Genomic DNA, 16950 nt, shown 5'->3' with positions numbered 1-16950 from the left:
CCAGTTTTCAAGGCCCGTGTGTAAAGAGCGGAACTGACCCAGCCAAGAGCTACTTCGGTGGTAAAATAGGTGAGGCTGCGTGTTGCATGAGAGGCAGGCAGGGAGTGCTGGTCCACTCCACGGCTGCGAGCACGGGGATGCTCAGCCCACAGCGGGTGTGTCAGATACACAAGGCCAGGCTGGCTGTAGGGAAGCAGGAGCCTCAGAAACAAAGGGCCAGAGAATAAGTGTTTCTTTTCAGAGCTCTAGTTCTTGATTTTGCTGATTCTTATTATTTTACTAAAGTCATATGTATTAGAACATTGTTGCTGGCAAAATTATTTTTTGTGTGCCATTTAGCGGTCATCAAAGATTGTAAAAATGTTGACTGGCTTATTAAGTCTTCACATGGCATGTTGCACGGTGCACCAGTGCCACAAAAATCCTCACGAAATTTCACCTAATGAAGTGTCCAGGAGGCAAAATTCTCTGGGTATCTTTTAACTGTTATCATTAACTTTTAGAATGTCAGATTACATGTCAGAAACTAACTGCCTTTATTAAAAATGTGTATTTGGGGACTTCCCTGGTGGTGCAGTGTTTAAGAATCCGCCTGCTAATGCTGGGGACACGGGTTCGAGCCCTGGTCCGGGAAGATCCCACATGCCGTGGAGCAACTAAGCCCGTGTGCCAAAACTACTGAGCCTGTACTCTAGAGCCCACGAGCCACAACTACTGAGCCCACGTGCACCACAACTACTGAGCCTGTGCTCTAGAGCCCGCGAGCCACAACTACTGAGCCCGCGTGCCACAACTGCTGAAGCCCGCACGCCTACAGCCCATGCTCCCCAACAAGAGAAGCCACCGCAATGAGAAGCCCGCGCGCCACAACGAAGACTAGCTCCCCACTCGCCACAACTAGAGAAAGCCCGCGCGCCACAACGAAGACTAGCTCCCCACTCGCCACAACTAGAGAAAGCCCGCGCGCCACAACGAAGACTAGCTCCCCACTCGCCACAACTAGAGAAAGCCCGCGTGCAGCAACGAAGACCCAACGTGGCCAAAAATAAATAAATTAAAATAAGTAAATTTTTAAAAATGTGTACTTTAAAAGATAATCAATTGGCCCCAAATTAAATCCAAGTCTACTGAGATCCTTTTGGGCTATTCTACATTCCAAATTTTAATTCAAGATCTCCCAACAAACTCTCTTTTCCTTATACCTGCCCTAAATGGGACCAAATCCACCCCAGACCAGGCTGTGACACAGGCGAAAGGGAAAGATCTGTTCCTCCACCTGGGAAGCAGCAGCTTGCTCTCCGTCCTGGAGGCGGGGTGCGGCGGTGGGTAGGACCCGCTGCTCCCTGACGTGTTGTGTTGTGGAGAAGGTGTTTGTCAGAGACAAGGTCTGAGCTTTCCAGGAACTCATGCCTGGGCCTCCCTGCGGTGATGGCCGTGGCCAGCTCGCTCTGGTGAGGACAGAGTCTTCTAGAGTTTAGAACATTAGGCTCTTCTCTTAAAAAGAAGAAGACAGTGATGGAGTGAAAAGACCTGTATCAGGACCCACTGGCAGAGCTGTGGGGCTCAGCTTTCTGCAGCCCACCCCACCCCTCTCCTCCCTGGAACAGAAGAGCTCGGGCCACGTGAGGAAGAGAGAGCAACCTCTCCCCGTTCCTCAGGCGTTCCAGCAAACGCCCCGCACCCAGTCCTCTCCTTGGACTTACAGAAGCTCACTGCCCTCCTCCTCCCACCTGCCCACCATCAGATCCTCTGACATGGTCAGAGAAACGCCTGCTTCTTCCAGCCACCACAGACTCGGGGGCCACCCGCCTCTGCCTTGAGGGGCCTGGGTAAGGGAGGGAGGGGGTATGTTCCAACTGGCTGTCAGTCTGTTTCTCATCTTCCCTGAGGCCCACTTCGGGAAGGCTCAAGTTTATCAGAGCACATTCTTCCCACAAGACACCAGAGGTCTAGCCGTGCCAGTTTTCACAGGGCTAACTAGAAACAAGTCGGGACCTCTCCCCTCCTCCAGCTTCCCCCCCACCAGCCCAGATGCACACCAGTCAACCCTCTGACTCATCCCACAATTTACGTACGCAGAATTTCAGCTCTAATTTCTGAACCTCTCCGTGGGTTTGGAAAGTGGGGACGCGGTGGCAGGAAGGGCTACCTCCCTGGAATGGGACCCACAGAGAGGGGTGGAGCTGGGCAGACTAAGGTCTGGCCTCTCCGTTGTTCAAGGACACATGTTCCAGGTGCAGCCAGGATGAGGCCAGCGGGCTGTCAAGGGTCTAATAAGAGGTGTCTGCACAAAGATCCAGCGCTGGGGCCAAGAGAGGACCCTAGAAGGGTTGAGCAATGTAGGAAGGCTGTGGCGAGTGGGCTTTCCTTTGAGTAGTCCTTCCTGTCGTCTGGTAGAGGAAAGAGAGAATTGTGCCAGGAAACAAGAGGGCAGCACCTTGAGAGCCACCCGTTACCTCCCTGCTCGGAAGGGGGCACCGTTTGCGAGTGAGTAGGGCCAAATGAGGAGGAGGTTAGCAAGACCCAAACCTCAGAAGCAACCCATAAGAGAACAATAGAGAAAGGCAGCAGTGCTTCCGGAGAGTTTTCTGGAAGCGTGGCCAAAATGCCAAGCCTCGAGCTATCAGCAAACTCCTGGGACCTCATTCAGAATGTTCCACTCTGAAAGACCTATTTCCTCATCCTCCTAAATTCGGCCACTCAACAGTTCTTCCCGAAACTCTGGCAGCGCCCACCGGCAGGCCTGGAACAGGCTGTCCCGAACTTACTCATGATTGAGATCTCAAAGTCATTTATAAAGTGACTTGTTTGCATATCAGAGGTGATTGGGTCCCCATGGAGTTCACAAAGCCTTGTCAGTCCATCATGCCCCTGTGATAACATGTGTTCTCTTCCAACTAGACTAAGCCTCCACTTAGAAAATGATTTCTATGGGCACGTGCATTCTGACTTTTATTTTGGGAAACCAGGAGAACATATCCTTCTGCGCTAGCTGGGGGTTGACAGCCTGGGTCACATGGTGGAGCAGTGCAAGGAGTTCGTATTTTGAAGCAGGCAGACCGGGCTCCAGTCTGGGTTCTGCTGTTCACTGGTCAGGGAACTCTCAGAATCTTAGTCTCTTCACCTCCAAAACGATACAGATAATCATACCTACCTTGTAACGTTCTTATTCAGATGAAAATGAATAACAATGTCACAACCTGGGATACAGTGATCACACGGTAAGATCCATATTCATCCAAATAGGCCAGAAACGGAGAAATTTAAACAGATGTGGGAGATGGCAGAACCCTGGAGACAGGCATTATTGCCCAGGTTTTTAAGGACTTGGGGACTGGATCCAGAAACTTAGAGACAAGTAAGATCAGCGCTGGTCACTAGCAACGGATGGATGTAATAGAGGGGTTGAGGGCAAGTGGGTTGCTTGCAAGGATTCACGTCCATGCAGGAAAAGAGTGAGCTTAGGTGAGTGGAAGAAGAGGGTTCCCCTGCTCTGCTCTCAAGACTGAGTTTCCGAGACGGAGACTGAGGCTGGACGCCCCTTCCGCACCGCCACCCTGGCACTAGAGGGGCCATGGGGAAATGCCTACTTGTATTGAGGAGGCCATGGGACCAGTGAGCTGGGCATGAGAGGGCAGGTCCACTGTGCTCAGTGTGACAGGCTGGGCACCACACTGCTGGCAAGGGGCTTGTCCCAGCCCCACCCTACCCCCGCCCCGCACACGCGCCCGCCCGAGGAACCGCCACCAGGCCTCGGAAAGAGGCATCACCCAGCTCAGCTCATCATCAACACTGTTTCTTAGTGGATAGGAGGGAAGCAAGACACACCCGAGGCAACAGGATGGCGGCTCAGAGACATTTAATTTTAGTATTCAAAGAGAATGTGCGCTTAATTTGCACCCCCCAGTTGGGAGTGAAGCAGAACTTATTGTTCACAGATTTATTAACAGGCTGATGAGGAGCAATTTGAAGGGGGGGGAAAAAAAGGGATTAGCTGAGCCAACATGAGTTCATCAAGAGCCAGTCATGCCAAACCAAGCTCATTTCCTTTGTTAATGGGGCTCCCAGACTGGCAGGAAGCCATAACACGGTGTTACTTGAGTGGAGGAAGCCTTTTGACAAAGCCTGTCATGATATCCTGACAGATATCCAGACCAGAGGTGGACACGTGGCTGAGTCCTCCAGGGAGAACTGCTCAAAGCGTGCCCAGTGGAGGCGCAGATGGGCCAGTGTGACCTGGGAGACACCACGCAGCACCACTGTCCCGGACCTGGGGACAGCTGAGAACAGCTGACAGATTTGTGAAGGACATGAATGGTGCGAAGCCGGTGGCAATGGCAAATAAGACAGTTCAAAGGCTGAAAATTCAAGATGAGATCCCAGGCTACAAGGAGGGGCTCCAGCCAAAGGGACTGAATCTTCTGGAGTCAGCTACGGCTGCTGTACCAAAGAATCATAGCCTGGGAGGCTAACACACAGCGTAATTACTTCTCAAAGTTCTGGAGGCAGGAGGTCCAAAATCGGGGTGCCAGCATGGTGGGGTTCTGGTGAGAGCCAGACTGCTGGCTTCCCGCTGCACCCTCACAGGGCTGAAAGAGAGCCAGACAGCTCCCTGGCCTCTTCTACAAGGGTACGAATCCCACCACGGGGCTCCACTTCCATGACCTCCCCACCTCCAAATACCTGACTTCTCTTTGCCGTTTCCCCCTTGAGATCTCTGAGCCTCACATCCCCTGACGGCGGCCAATCCAAGCTCTGAATCCTCAAAAGTCCTTTTGTTCGAGAGAGAAAGAAACTGCTTCTGCTGGTTTCCTGCCTCGTGGCGTGGGTCGCTCGCTGCCCGAATGTGCCTGCTGGTTCCCTAGTCAAGCCTTTGGGCCACAGGAGGTGTCTGGGCACAGCAGCCTCGAGTGTGGCAAGAAGAGCAGAAGCTGCTCCCTGTGTCCTCTGGGGGTCCTTGGGGACCCAACGTCTCGGGCAGGAGGCATCAATGGTTTCTTCAAACCACAGTGCCCCAGGGAACAGGGGCTGGCACCCTGCTTCTGTGGGGCTATCCCCGACTCCCTGACAGTTTTCCTGGGGCAACCATAGCCACTGGAATTGTAACCAGCCTTCCTTTTCCACCCTGGCTGCTGACTCTCCCCAGGAGACCCTCCCCGCTGCCTTGGGTGGGCCCAAGACACACAGTCCGCCAGGGGTCCCCGGGACGCCGCTCTCCCCAGAGGAGCAGGACGCAGGACGCAGCCTGGCCCCTAGGCGTCCCTCCCCTCCGCACCAGACATGGAGCAGGACTGCACCCCCCAGCCTCACTCCTGAGCAAGGGAAGTGAGGAACGAGCCTCCAGGGGAGGGGGAGTCACACTCAGGTCTCTCCTGGGGCCAGGGCTGGAGAAGAACAAGGGATCCCGCCTCCAGGCCAGCCAGGGGGGGTCGTGACTCTCCCACGAAACAGCCGTTAAGAGAGCCTGACAGAGGCAAATGCTCTCAGGTCAGCCGCTGGGGCCGTGCCTTGGAGATGCCCCTTCTCCGCAGCCCCAGCTCCTTCCCTGGCCTTCCCCCTGACACGCAACACAGCAGCCTGGTGTCTTCTGTCATCTCTCCATCTCTTCTTTCCTATACTGTGCGTTGAAAATGTGTTCCACATCAGGTCTCGTTAGCTTAGCTGTGCTCATCCGTTCAGGGCTGTTTCCCTCTCAGTTGACTTGATAACACCCATGTGTTTTGTGACTCGCCCCCCCTGCTGCTTTCCCCCCCCTTTTCAGGTTAAACAGATCCAGCTGGCCGGGCTGTGCACCTCCCGCTCCGACCGTCCACCCACTCTCCGCCCCAGCACACACGTGCTCCCCCCGCCTCCCTAGGCACCTCCACCCTAACAGCGGCCCCGCTGCCCCCCTCGTCCATCCCCGCCTCCACCTCCACACCCACGCAGACCCCACACCTTCCACCCCTCCCTCCACTGCGGGCCGCCTCCTCACAGAGGAACGCCTCCCTCACACACTCACTCACGCTTACCCCGCAGACACACTCCCTTCCCCCACAGTTCCAAGCGGGTCCCTCTGGCACCACAGCCGGGTGCTCCCCCCTGAACTGCCCTGAGCTCAGGGGCCCTGAGCGGCTCCCCCAGTGGAAGGACCCTGCGTGGCACTGGGGTTCTGCTCCAGGCCAGCGTGTCCTCCGCCGAGGAAGGGGCGCAGTCACTCAGGAGCCCGAGGCTCCCGTCCCCAGGCCTGCCCACCACCCTCCTGCCCAGGGACGCCTCTGATGAACCAGCGTGCGTGAGGGACTGGCGACTTCGTGAGCAGAGGACTAGAAAGCCACTCTTCCCTTTCTTTTTTTGACTGCTCCAAAAATACACCTCCCCCCGCCCTGCTCCTCCCACAGGAAGCCCCGCCTGTGTGCATCCATTGTCTGGGTGGGGCCGACTTCCCTCTAGACTTGGCTCAGGACCTCTCACAGGTTACACCTACTCCTACCAGACACTTGTTTCCGAAGACCCTTCTCTTGTCTCCCAGGAGAACTGGTCTCGGGTTGGCCTGTTTCCCACCTATCCAAACCTCTCTGAGCCTTCCAGAAGTGGTCTTAGAGGCTTTGGCTTGGTGGCTAGGCTTTTCTCTAAAGGCGCCAGGCGTGTTTCCGGACCCCACTGACATTTAGCAAATCTAAACATTCATAAATGTCTGCATGGCCTTTTTAAAATTAGCCATGAGCTGTTAAAGGTCTCTGCGATTCCCACAATGTTCAGCTCCTCTTTAATTTTTTTCCCTGAAACACAGAGTTACTTTTCATTTCCCATGTTCATTTCTGGAGCAGCTTTGCTCCAAGGGGAAAGAGTCAGCAGTCAACACATGATAATAGGTCTGGGGGTCATTGCTCATGAGGAAGAGATTTCAAATACCACATCAAGGGCAGGCAAAGAGAAATGTGCTGAACAGCTAACACGGGCCAAGCACTTTATCTATACTGTGTAGTTTTAATTTTGCCCTCAGAACACACTGAAAGTGGAGGTATTATTGTTCCCATTTTACAGATGAAGAAACTGAGGTTCAGAAAGATGAACAGCAGCTTGCCTAAGCAGACTTAGCACCTAAATGGCTGAGCTGGGATTTGAATGTCTATGCTCTCTCTACCCAGCATACCAGGTGGCTCCAACTTAAGGGTCTGGGAACAGAGCAGAACAGCAGCCTAAGCTTCAACCAAGAGAAATCCTATGGCCTCACATATAAAGGTGCATCAAGGACTATGCCAAGGGAGGGGCCCCGCTCCGGCTATAGCAGAGGACAGCTGTACGGTGAGGACCAGGGAGAAGCTGCCTTCAAGTGCCCACAGGACGCCCAGCCCATTGGCTGTGAGCTGTCAGACTCTCCAGAGGAAGCAGGCGCTTCCTCATTTGGGACCCTACTTACCCAGCATATTACATGTACTGTCCCCAGCACCGCTTGTTATAAAAGCCACTGCTTAATGGTTACTACATGTGCCAGCCCCTTGGCTAAATTCAGAGCATGCATCCTTCAGCCCTCGCAGCCTTGCGAGGGAGGGTCCATTTTATACAGGTAGGAACTGAGACTCAGCTGCGGAGGAAGTGGCCCAAGGCCATGCTGTTAGGGGGTTTCAAAGCCCAGCTTCAGACCCCGGACCGTCCAGATTCATGACATGATTCAGGGTGGCGCGTTTAATGAAATTTGTGTGTGCCTGATGGCCCTGCATAATTTAAAACTGAAGTTCCCATAGGAATACATTTGAAGTAAGAGTCGTACTTCAAACTTTTCCCACTAAGTGAGATTCTATGAATATTTTTGTTTGCACATATTAGCACAGCACATGCCCCCGCTGTACTGGCACCCACAGCTCCAGCTAGATCCCAAGGATGTGGCTCCTGGGCCAAAGTCCTCCTTATCCCAACCCCCTGGCACTGGGAAGATGCCCTGAAGGTAGCCCAGCCCTGAGCACTAGCAGCTGCTGCTCTGATCCCAGCCAGCGTGAAGGAGACTGTGTCCTATTGTTGCAAATAGAATTTACACAAACAAAAAAACAACGAAGCTCACCCTCCTGGACAGCGATTCCTCCCTGCAGGCTGACAGGCAAGCTGTGGTCCCTCTCACAGTCCCCGTCTTTCCTCTCTCAGTGGAGGTGGGCTAAGAGCACTGAGGCAGAGAGTTTGCCTCAGAGCAGGGAGGATGGTGGTGGAAAGGACCCAAGACGCCCGCCCATCCCTAACAAGGAGCAGAGTGATTGCTTTCAGAGGCCCGAAGGTCTCCAGCCACTCTCTGTGGTGGCCGCTCTGTGTGATGCAAATGCCCTTGGTATTCGGCCCAGGCTGGGGGAGCCAGCCCCCAGGCTAAGCAGGCCATGGTGTGTGGTGCCTGGCAGGATGCCCTCCCCGAAGCCTGGCCCCAGCACCCCAGGTTCCCTTGCTGATTTCATTAGCCCAGTCTTCATGCTGACGGGGAAGGGCAGGGACCATGTGTCTGGAGCAGGCTTGGCACATGGCTCTCTGAGGTGGCCAGCAACTCCTGACTCTCCTTCAGAGCTGGCCTCAGACCCCTTGTCTAGACCGAGGGGGAGAAAGAGCTTAGACCCCTAAGCTTGGGTCTGTCTTCCTCCTGGGCCTACTTGAAGCAAGACTCAGGCTTAAGTAGTCCAAATAGATCCAAGGCCACAGTGAATTTATGGTAATCACCAGTGATCAGTTCACTGGTGATTACCAGGGAGGTGGGGAAAAGATTCCCAACCCAACAAACATTTCATCATTACACATCGCTGTTCCTGCTCCATTCTTTTTCCATTCCAGCCACCCACCTCCCCACTGTACGTCTCACAGCCTATAAAGCATTCCCGTTTGGCATTCTAAGTGACTCCTCTCTTGGACCGGATCTGCATATATGACTAAAAACAAGCCTTGTATTTAAGCAAACAGGAATCAGTTATCCCCTCAGCTCATCCCTGGGTGGCCCGTCTATCCTCAGACATCTTCAACTCCAATACAGCAGACCGAGAATAAGCATTCAGGGACTGGGCCTCTCACTTGCTGCTCCTCACAAAACCACTGCCACATACCATATCCCTTAAAACAAGTGCAAATTGATCCCACGCCAATACATTATCATAAAGTTAGCTCCAAAGCAGTGATGTTCCCAGGGTGCCAAGTAAATGCAAATACAAAACCACCCTTGGGGCTATTTCCTACCCAGACCACACAAAATTTCCACAGGGGAAAAAAAAATCCCACTGCCAATGACTGCCCCATCAAATATTACAGAACATAAAGGAAACACTCCACCATAAACAAGAGCAAGCAGACACAGAATGTGGGAGGATTAGCAATCTCAAAATTTGCGCTAATAAAACAATCCAAAAAGGACTATAAAATAAATACATTTAAAATAGTTGAAGAAACTAAAATGAAAACAGAAATCATAAGGAACTACCAAGAAACCATGAAAATAGGGCAGATATATTTGAAAAACTATTTGAAAATAATGCTAAAGGATGTACTTCAGGAAAAAGGAAGTTAAATTAACAAGGGTGGGTGAAATGCAAGAAGCAATGGTGAGCAAAGAAACCAGTAAACTTGTGGGTAAATATAAATAAGTACTGAACTATTTATAAACAACAACTATATTAATAATGACCACTGGGAGGAGGGTAAAGACAGGCAGAGCTAAAATATAGTCAACAATAACATGGAAGATGGGAGAGGATGGTGGGCATCCAAACATCCCAGGATCCCACCAAAAGCACAGGAGGATTGAGTGGGTATCTCACAAAGTTGGTTGGGGTGCTTCTGGGGCAATGGATACCACTCTGGGCTATGCTGTCCTCTCCCACCAGAAAGTTTCCTCGGCTTTTCTCCCCAGAGCGTATCTGAAAGTCAGAACCTACAGAATCATGTACCCTCATCCCCTTGAAGCAAGAGTGGGAGGCCACTTACCCATGCTGGTCATGGTGTATTGGTACGGTTCTGAGAGGAAGTGTGGGAGGGTGAGGACAAAGGCACCCAAAGCCAGGAGGAGACCCCCCATGCCGATCAGCCGCGGACGGTGCACCCGGCTGCCAAAGTAGCTGACAAAGATGATGAGGATGGCGTTGCTGATCTGCAGAGAGAGCAGAGGAGTCAAGTGAGACCAGAGGCTCTGTCCTCACCCACCCACAGAGTGGACCTGACTGTCACAGCAGAGAGGCAAGAAGCTGCCTGGTGTCACCCAAGGGCCCAAGCAGAGCTGTGGTGCCAGCTTTGCCGGGAGGGCCAAGCATGCAGTTTCAGCTTTCCCCTGTTGTCAGAAACCCTTCCCAGCTTCAGCCTTCTAGACCAGACCAAGAGAAATATCTAGAGACCATGGGAAGCTCAACCATTAGGACCAAAGCTTTTGGGGCCAAATTCAAGAAAGCTTCCTATTCTGGCTGGCTCCTAGGAACAGTACATGTTCCCTAACTAAACTCTCTAAGGACTCTGACTTCATAGTCAGAATAACCACCAAGCAACCTTCACTATCTCGTTTCATCATGCAACAAGTCTCATTTTTGCAGACGACACAACTGGGGCTCAGAATATTAAGTAACTTGCCATGTCCATGAGGTCAGGAGGTGGCTCAAACAAGGACTGCCTGAGTTTAAAGTGCCCCGTCTTAACTACAGTGGTCTACTGCCCCTTGGAGAAGTGAGTTTCTGCCCCAGCAGCTCTGCTCCTAATCGGCTCTGGCCCTCCCTGGGTTGGCTTCCACCTCTGTGAATGAGGGATGAGGACTAAAGCGCCCTAAGTCCCTTCCCGGGTGGAAACACCAGTAACTCATGTTCCTGGTGCTCCCTGGAAAGCGTGCTCTCTGAGCCCCACCCAGAGCCAAAGAGGGGAACCGAAGGCCCCAGCTTGGGGAGCAGCGTCTTAAATGGTAAAAGGGGTGCTGGCAGATCTTCTGACCTCGACTCCATCCAAAGAGATGGTCCTCTGCCCCAGAAGGTAAGTTCACCTGAACCAGAGGAGCCCTGGATGTCAGCATGCATAGCCCCTGCCCTGTCCACACCACAGTCTCCTTCCGGCTGTTAAAGCAGGTGTCCCTGTCTCAGGAAATAGGGACCAGAGTCTTGGTATGTGGCTCTTGCCAAGATTGTCAATGACCTCCTCATTGCCAAGTCCGCTGGCCAATTCTCAGTTCTCTTCTCACTTGATCTCTCAGCACCATTTGATTCAGTTGACCATTTCTGCCTTCCTGAAACACTCCTTTCACTAAGTTTCCATGACACCACGTTCTCCTACTTTGCTGCCCCTGGCTGCTCCTTCTCAGTCTTCTTGGCTGGTTCCTCTTCGCCTCCCTGATCTCTCAACTCTCAGAGCTCAGTCCCCATACCTCTGCTCTTGTCTTGGGGAGCTCAGCCAGTCCCACGGCTTTCCTTGTTCTGTGTGCGCTTCTGACTCCCACAGGCCCCGCACGTCCCAGAGCTCATTCCTCATCTTCCACCCAAAACCTGGTGCCCCCCTCCCCAGTCCTCCTCCTCTCAGTAGACGGCACCTCATCCTATGAGTGGCTCAAGCGAAACGTCTGTGCATCATCCTCGATTGCCCTTTCACGCCGACATCCAACCATCAGCAAATCCCACTGGCCGGGCCTTCAATGGCTCCTCAGAAGCCAACCACTTCTCACCACCTCCACCACTACCACCTGGTCTCAGCCGCCATGGCACCCTGTCTGAGCTTTGCCTCCTACCCACCGCCACTCTTGCCTCAGAGCCCTCTATTCTCCTCCTAGCGGCCAGAGTGGTCCTGCTGAAATGTCAGACCGCGTTCCCTCTGCCCAAATCCGATATGGTAACAAAAACAAAGTCGTTCCCAGAGCCCCTGAAGCCCTGAGGAGCCTGCCCCCTTCCCCATCACTGCTCTGCCCTGCTCTCCTCCCGCCCCCCTCCCTTCCTCCACCCCAGCCACTCTGCCTCCTGCTGCTCTGTGACCACAGGGCCTTGGCACTGGCTGCTCCTTCATCTTACATGTCTGCGGGGGGCTCCCTTCTCAACGAGCCCTACTTTAGATCTCTGCTTAGGTTGAACCTTCTCATTAAGGCCTTCTCTGAAAAAGAAGGGGGTGGGGTGGGTGAAATGGGTGAAGGGCGTCAAAAGTACACACTTCCAGTTATAAAATAAACAGGTCCTGGGATGTCACGTACAGCATGGCGACTATAGTTAATAACCCTGTACTGTATATTTGAAAGTTGCTAAGAGAATAGATCTTGCAAGTTCTCATCACAAGAAAAAAACTTGAACTATGTGAGGTACTGGTTGTTAGCTAGACACTGTGGTGATCGTTTTGCAATATATACGTATCTCGAACCATTATGTCGTACACCTGGACAACTGATATAAAGTTAAATATCAGTGATATCTTAATTAAAAAGGAGTTATTTAAATATAACTTATATTTGTAAAACTTAACAGAAATAAATTATGATACATTTGAATATATTTACAATTTAAATATAATTTAAAGAATAAAGAGTTATTTAAAATGTAACCACCATGCCCCTCCATGATTTTATTTTTCTTCATAGCATTTACTCTAATCTGATCCACCATGTTTTATTTATTTCTATAAATAAATGTCATATTTATCATTAGAATGATATATGCGCAGAGATTTTTGTCTGTCTGTTCATTCCTGTCTCCCCAGCACCTAGAATGGTGTCTGACACATAGCTGGTGTAAATGGTAGGTTTTTTCAAGAAGAGGACACGATTGCCCAGGAGACCCCTCCTGCGTGGCCAAGAGTAAGAATGGTTTATGACACACAGAGAAAGGGGATGTGAAGGTGGGTGAGGAGGCAGCCTAGTCTGATCGGGAAAGACGTGGTTCTAGGACATTCTGAAACCAGCACCTGGAAACAAAGCTTTATTCTTATGCTTCCTAGATTTCATTCCCTTTTTGTTTCCCCATCGTTTTGCATGAAATGATTGTAAATGTCAGACCATATCAGCTAAGCTAACTGAGGCTGACTTGAAAAGGTCTGGGAGAGGGACGCGAGAGGGCCCCGAAGGGACCCAGGGAGGAAGGATTGGGGGGTGCCCCGCCCCGCCCACCTGGCGCGGCCCTTCCTGCGCTCCCCCCAGGGCCTGGGCTGGCTTCGAGGAGGGAAGCTGGGCCTCTACCGCTGTTATGGCTGATGCTGGCTTAAGACCTTGGTTCCCAAACTTTCCTTCAGCTGTGGCTTTCCTTTGAAAAAGATTATTTTCCCTAATATTAAAAAAAAAAAGAAGAAGCTGTTCTCGCTGAGGAGAACAGCCTCTGCAGCCTCTGCAGCCTCTGCAGCCCGGGCCTCAGCCCCTCGGCCCGGAAATGGCCCCTAAAACAGCTCTGTGGACTTCCTGTTAGAGCATCTGAAGGTTATCACACAGCCCATTTGTAACACATCCCTGCCCATGTCTCAAACCAAAGGGGCCCAGGACAAACTGACGGGGGGCATTAAGGGTGGCTGACTGCGTCTGCTCAGCCTTGGCCGTGGGTGGGCCAGGGAAGCCGCTGCTTCACCGGGCTGGATGCCCAACGTCTTCCCTGCCAGCCAAGCCCTCCTCCTGCCGCTGGCCTGTTACACCCAGCCCTGGTCTCCCCTTCTCCTCACCCTCTGGACCCCAGTGAGACTGGGTGCAGCGTGAAGGCTCCCGTCCCCTGGAAGCTGGCTGCACACTCCAGGCGTCCAGATGGGCTCACCTTCCCCTCCACCAGGCCTGGTTCTTTCCTCACACCCTTCAGGCTTCTGATAGGCAGCCGCCTTGCGGTCTGCGGTGCCTTCAATCCGGCGCTCAAGCAGCTGCCAAATCCTGCCTTTTCTTCCTTTGCAGCATTGCCGGGGTCCTCTTCTCCCTCAGCCACTCAGGCCTGGCTGTGACAGCCGCCCAGCCATCTGACTTCGGGATACACTGTCCCCCACCTCAAGTGTCTACCAGGCACCTCTTCCAGAGGGTTCGTCTTCACGAGACTGTGCACCCGGGCCTGGCTCTGCTCAAGAAGCCAGGCCAGTCCCTTACTGCCCACCCCAAAACCTGGGAGCCTCGAGCTTGAACATGAAGCCCCCTCTGATTTGGCTGCTCTCTGCTCTTCCGGTAAGACCCCTACTTTCTTACTCAGTCTGTTTCTAAACGCTTCGGTCAGAATCAACGGGATTGTAGAAAGCCCTTTGGCTGAGCTCGTCTCCTTCTCCACGCAATCACCCATCCACTCCCCCTCAACACACACAGATACACACACACACACAGATACACACACAGATGCACACAGATACACAAATACAGACAGACAGACACACAGATACACCCACAGTCTCAGATCACAGATACACACACATAGTCATACACACACACACACACACAAATACTGAGACACACAGAGAAACAGATATACACACAGACACACATTTTCCCACTAAGCACACACACAAGATTGTTAGGTTCAAGGAATTAACTTTCTTATGATATTTGCCTCAAATCATGCCCATAGGCATGTTCTAAAACCTGATTGTTGAAAAGCTCATCTAAGTTTAGAAAAGAGAAAATTTAATGTGTGAATTATTTTCATTTTTTATTGAACTATAACCTGGGGAAATATTTTGCCCCTTATTTGCCTAATCAGCCTCCTGTCGCAGACTCTGCCACATGTCCCAGCTAGCTACTCCCTGCCCCTTGAAAAATTTAGCTGTTCCTGGGCCCACATCTTTGTTCCAAGCATGGGAAAAATAAGAACGAAAATTTAACCATCGAAGATCATAGATTCAACTATCATCCGAGCCGTGGTGGAAGACAGGATTAGCCTACACACCAGCTCTGATATTGATTAGTAGAGGCACCTAGAACACTGTTTTGAGAAGGATTCAGAGTCTGGACTCAGCAGAAAAGAAGACTGCAGTTGATTAGTGATGTCTGCCAGGGTCACGGGATAGGACTGTGATGACACAAATGTCAGAGATTTGATTTTCTTGTGTCCTTCGTGAGTGAAGACAACATGTGCCAGAAGCATTATCAAAGTCACAGGCCAACAAGTAGAAGGGTGCATTCTGTGTGAGGGGTGCCAGGTCCCTGTCCTGTAGGAGAGCACAGCCTACATGGAGGGGAAGACCCCCGTCACTGGGCATCACCAGGAAGCTCTAGACACAGATGCACAATCAGGTAGACAGAGGCATATGTATGCACGTGTATACACACACACACATTAAAACACACGGACACAGACCCACATCCAGAAAGCAGTGAAGGCATCCACGTGGGCCTGGGGGTTCAGAGGAGGGGGTTTGAGGCCCATGAGGCCAGCAGGCATGACTGATGGGCCTCAGGGCTGTACGTGTGCAAATACGTGCACGTCACAGGGTGGAGGAACAGTCCACGGGGAGGCGGAGTGCGTGGCGACCGTCAGACAGACCTGGGCTCCCATCCTGGCCGCACTACACGCATGTGGGATGGGGGTAGGCTTTCTGCCGCAAGCTTCCTGTCTGGAAGACGTGACTGTGAAGAGAGCCCTCCTCCGAGGACTGCAGAGGGATCTGGCACAGGCGTGGCGGCGAGGGCTCCTGAGTGGCACTGCCGTGTGGGCCGTGGTGGGTGCAGGAGTCAAGGGTGAAGGGGCGTTTCCAGCAGGGAGCAGGTTGTGGGATGGGGAGACTGGAAGGTGGGGGTTGGGGGACGTTGGAACGCTTCCCACCTTCTTTTCAGCCCATCCCAGAAGCTGTCTGGGGAGCCCAGACTCTACTGGGTCGGTTGTTGGCCTGAATTTCACTATGTCAAGGGAAGATCTAATTGCGTCTGGGCTCCTGGGAGGGGGAGGCCATGGCCTCCATCCCAGAACAGTGGGCCTTGTGGAAAGAAAAGACAGGAGCCAGGCCCAGGGCCCATCTCCTCACCTGGAGCCAACGATGCTGCAGCCACAATGCAGGGGTTTGCTGCCTCCCCTGCCCCTTTCTCCCTGGCTTCCAGTGACTCCTAGCTGACCCTGCCCTCTGATCTCTCACCCTGGCCTCTTGGCCCACCCTATCTTCCTCTAACTTTGATGTGCCATCAGTGAGGGACAGTGTAAACTCCATGTGGCTGGGAGGTCATAGACCTCTGACCTTGCCTGGGAGCCAGGGCCACTGAGCAGCTCTGGCTCCTGTTGCCCTCCTAAGACAGGAGCTGCCAGCCTGGGGCTGCTTCCCTAGCTGCATGCCTGGGGCTCGTCTTCCCCTGGACTGGGGATGGGCAGAGGCCACATAACCTCGTGGGTGGTCACAGAACTCAATTAGAGGCACAGAGTTTGGAGGCAGCAGCCCTGCACACCTGGCACAAGCTGCTGCCCTTCCTGAGCCCTGGTGCCCTCAGCTGTCAGCAGGGAGGAGCAGAGTACCTGCTCGCAGGGCTGCTGTGAGGAGGTCAGGTGTCTCCAGAGGCTCTCAGCTCAGTGCCTGGTGCAGGGCAGCCTTGGGAAATGTAGCTGGCTGTCTCCATCCCCCATGGGTCCAACCCCGCACCCCCCGCCCCGTTCTTCTGCTCCTCCCGAGCCCCTCCCGGATCCCTTGATCAGGGTGGTGCCCAAGTGGGATCTGATGGACTAGAGCATCCTGCTTACCTCATTCAAGCTGGAAATGAGACCTGAGGAAGAACTGGAGAGGCCAAAGCGCTTCTCAATGGTGGTGAGGCTGCTCTTGAAGTAGGCGCTGTACAGGAGCTGGCAGAGCTGCAGCAGGCCATGGCACAGCACGAACACCTGGGGAGGAGACCTGGACGGTGAGGCCTCTGGACGGTGAGCCCTGACCACCCACCTTGGCCCTCCATTCTGGGGCACAGAGGCCCAGCAGCCTGGCCCCGCTCCCCTGTTAGTTGGGAACACTTTCTCCATCAGGTGGTCCTAGGGTGAAATGTCATCATCCTCAGACCAGTTTCACCCATAGCCTTAGTCAACACATGTGAACCATTCCCATCATTCCTGCCATTCTTGTCACATTATCATCAATGGC

General features: G+C 52.9%; 1 protein-coding gene across 1 annotated transcript in view; it reads right to left on the bottom strand.

Moving 5' to 3' along the window:
* Positions 1 to 16950, bottom strand: part of SLCO2A1 (solute carrier organic anion transporter family member 2A1) — a 78038-nt gene that overhangs the window by 25347 nt on the left and 35741 nt on the right. The window contains exons 2-3 of the mRNA XM_061194652.1: positions 16563 to 16700; positions 9928 to 10090 (exon numbers count right to left, since the gene is read on the bottom strand). Of these exons, the coding sequence (XP_061050635.1) occupies positions 9928 to 10090; positions 16563 to 16700 (301 nt within the window). The remainder of the gene's footprint in view (positions 1 to 9927; positions 10091 to 16562; positions 16701 to 16950) is intronic.

Source organism: Eubalaena glacialis, chromosome 6 (assembly GCF_028564815.1).
Source record: "Eubalaena glacialis isolate mEubGla1 chromosome 6, mEubGla1.1.hap2.+ XY, whole genome shotgun sequence".
Lineage (NCBI taxonomy): Eukaryota > Metazoa > Chordata > Mammalia > Artiodactyla > Balaenidae > Eubalaena > Eubalaena glacialis.
The sequence above is the reverse complement of the archived record's forward strand: the minus strand, read 5'-3'. Positions and strand labels throughout refer to the sequence as shown.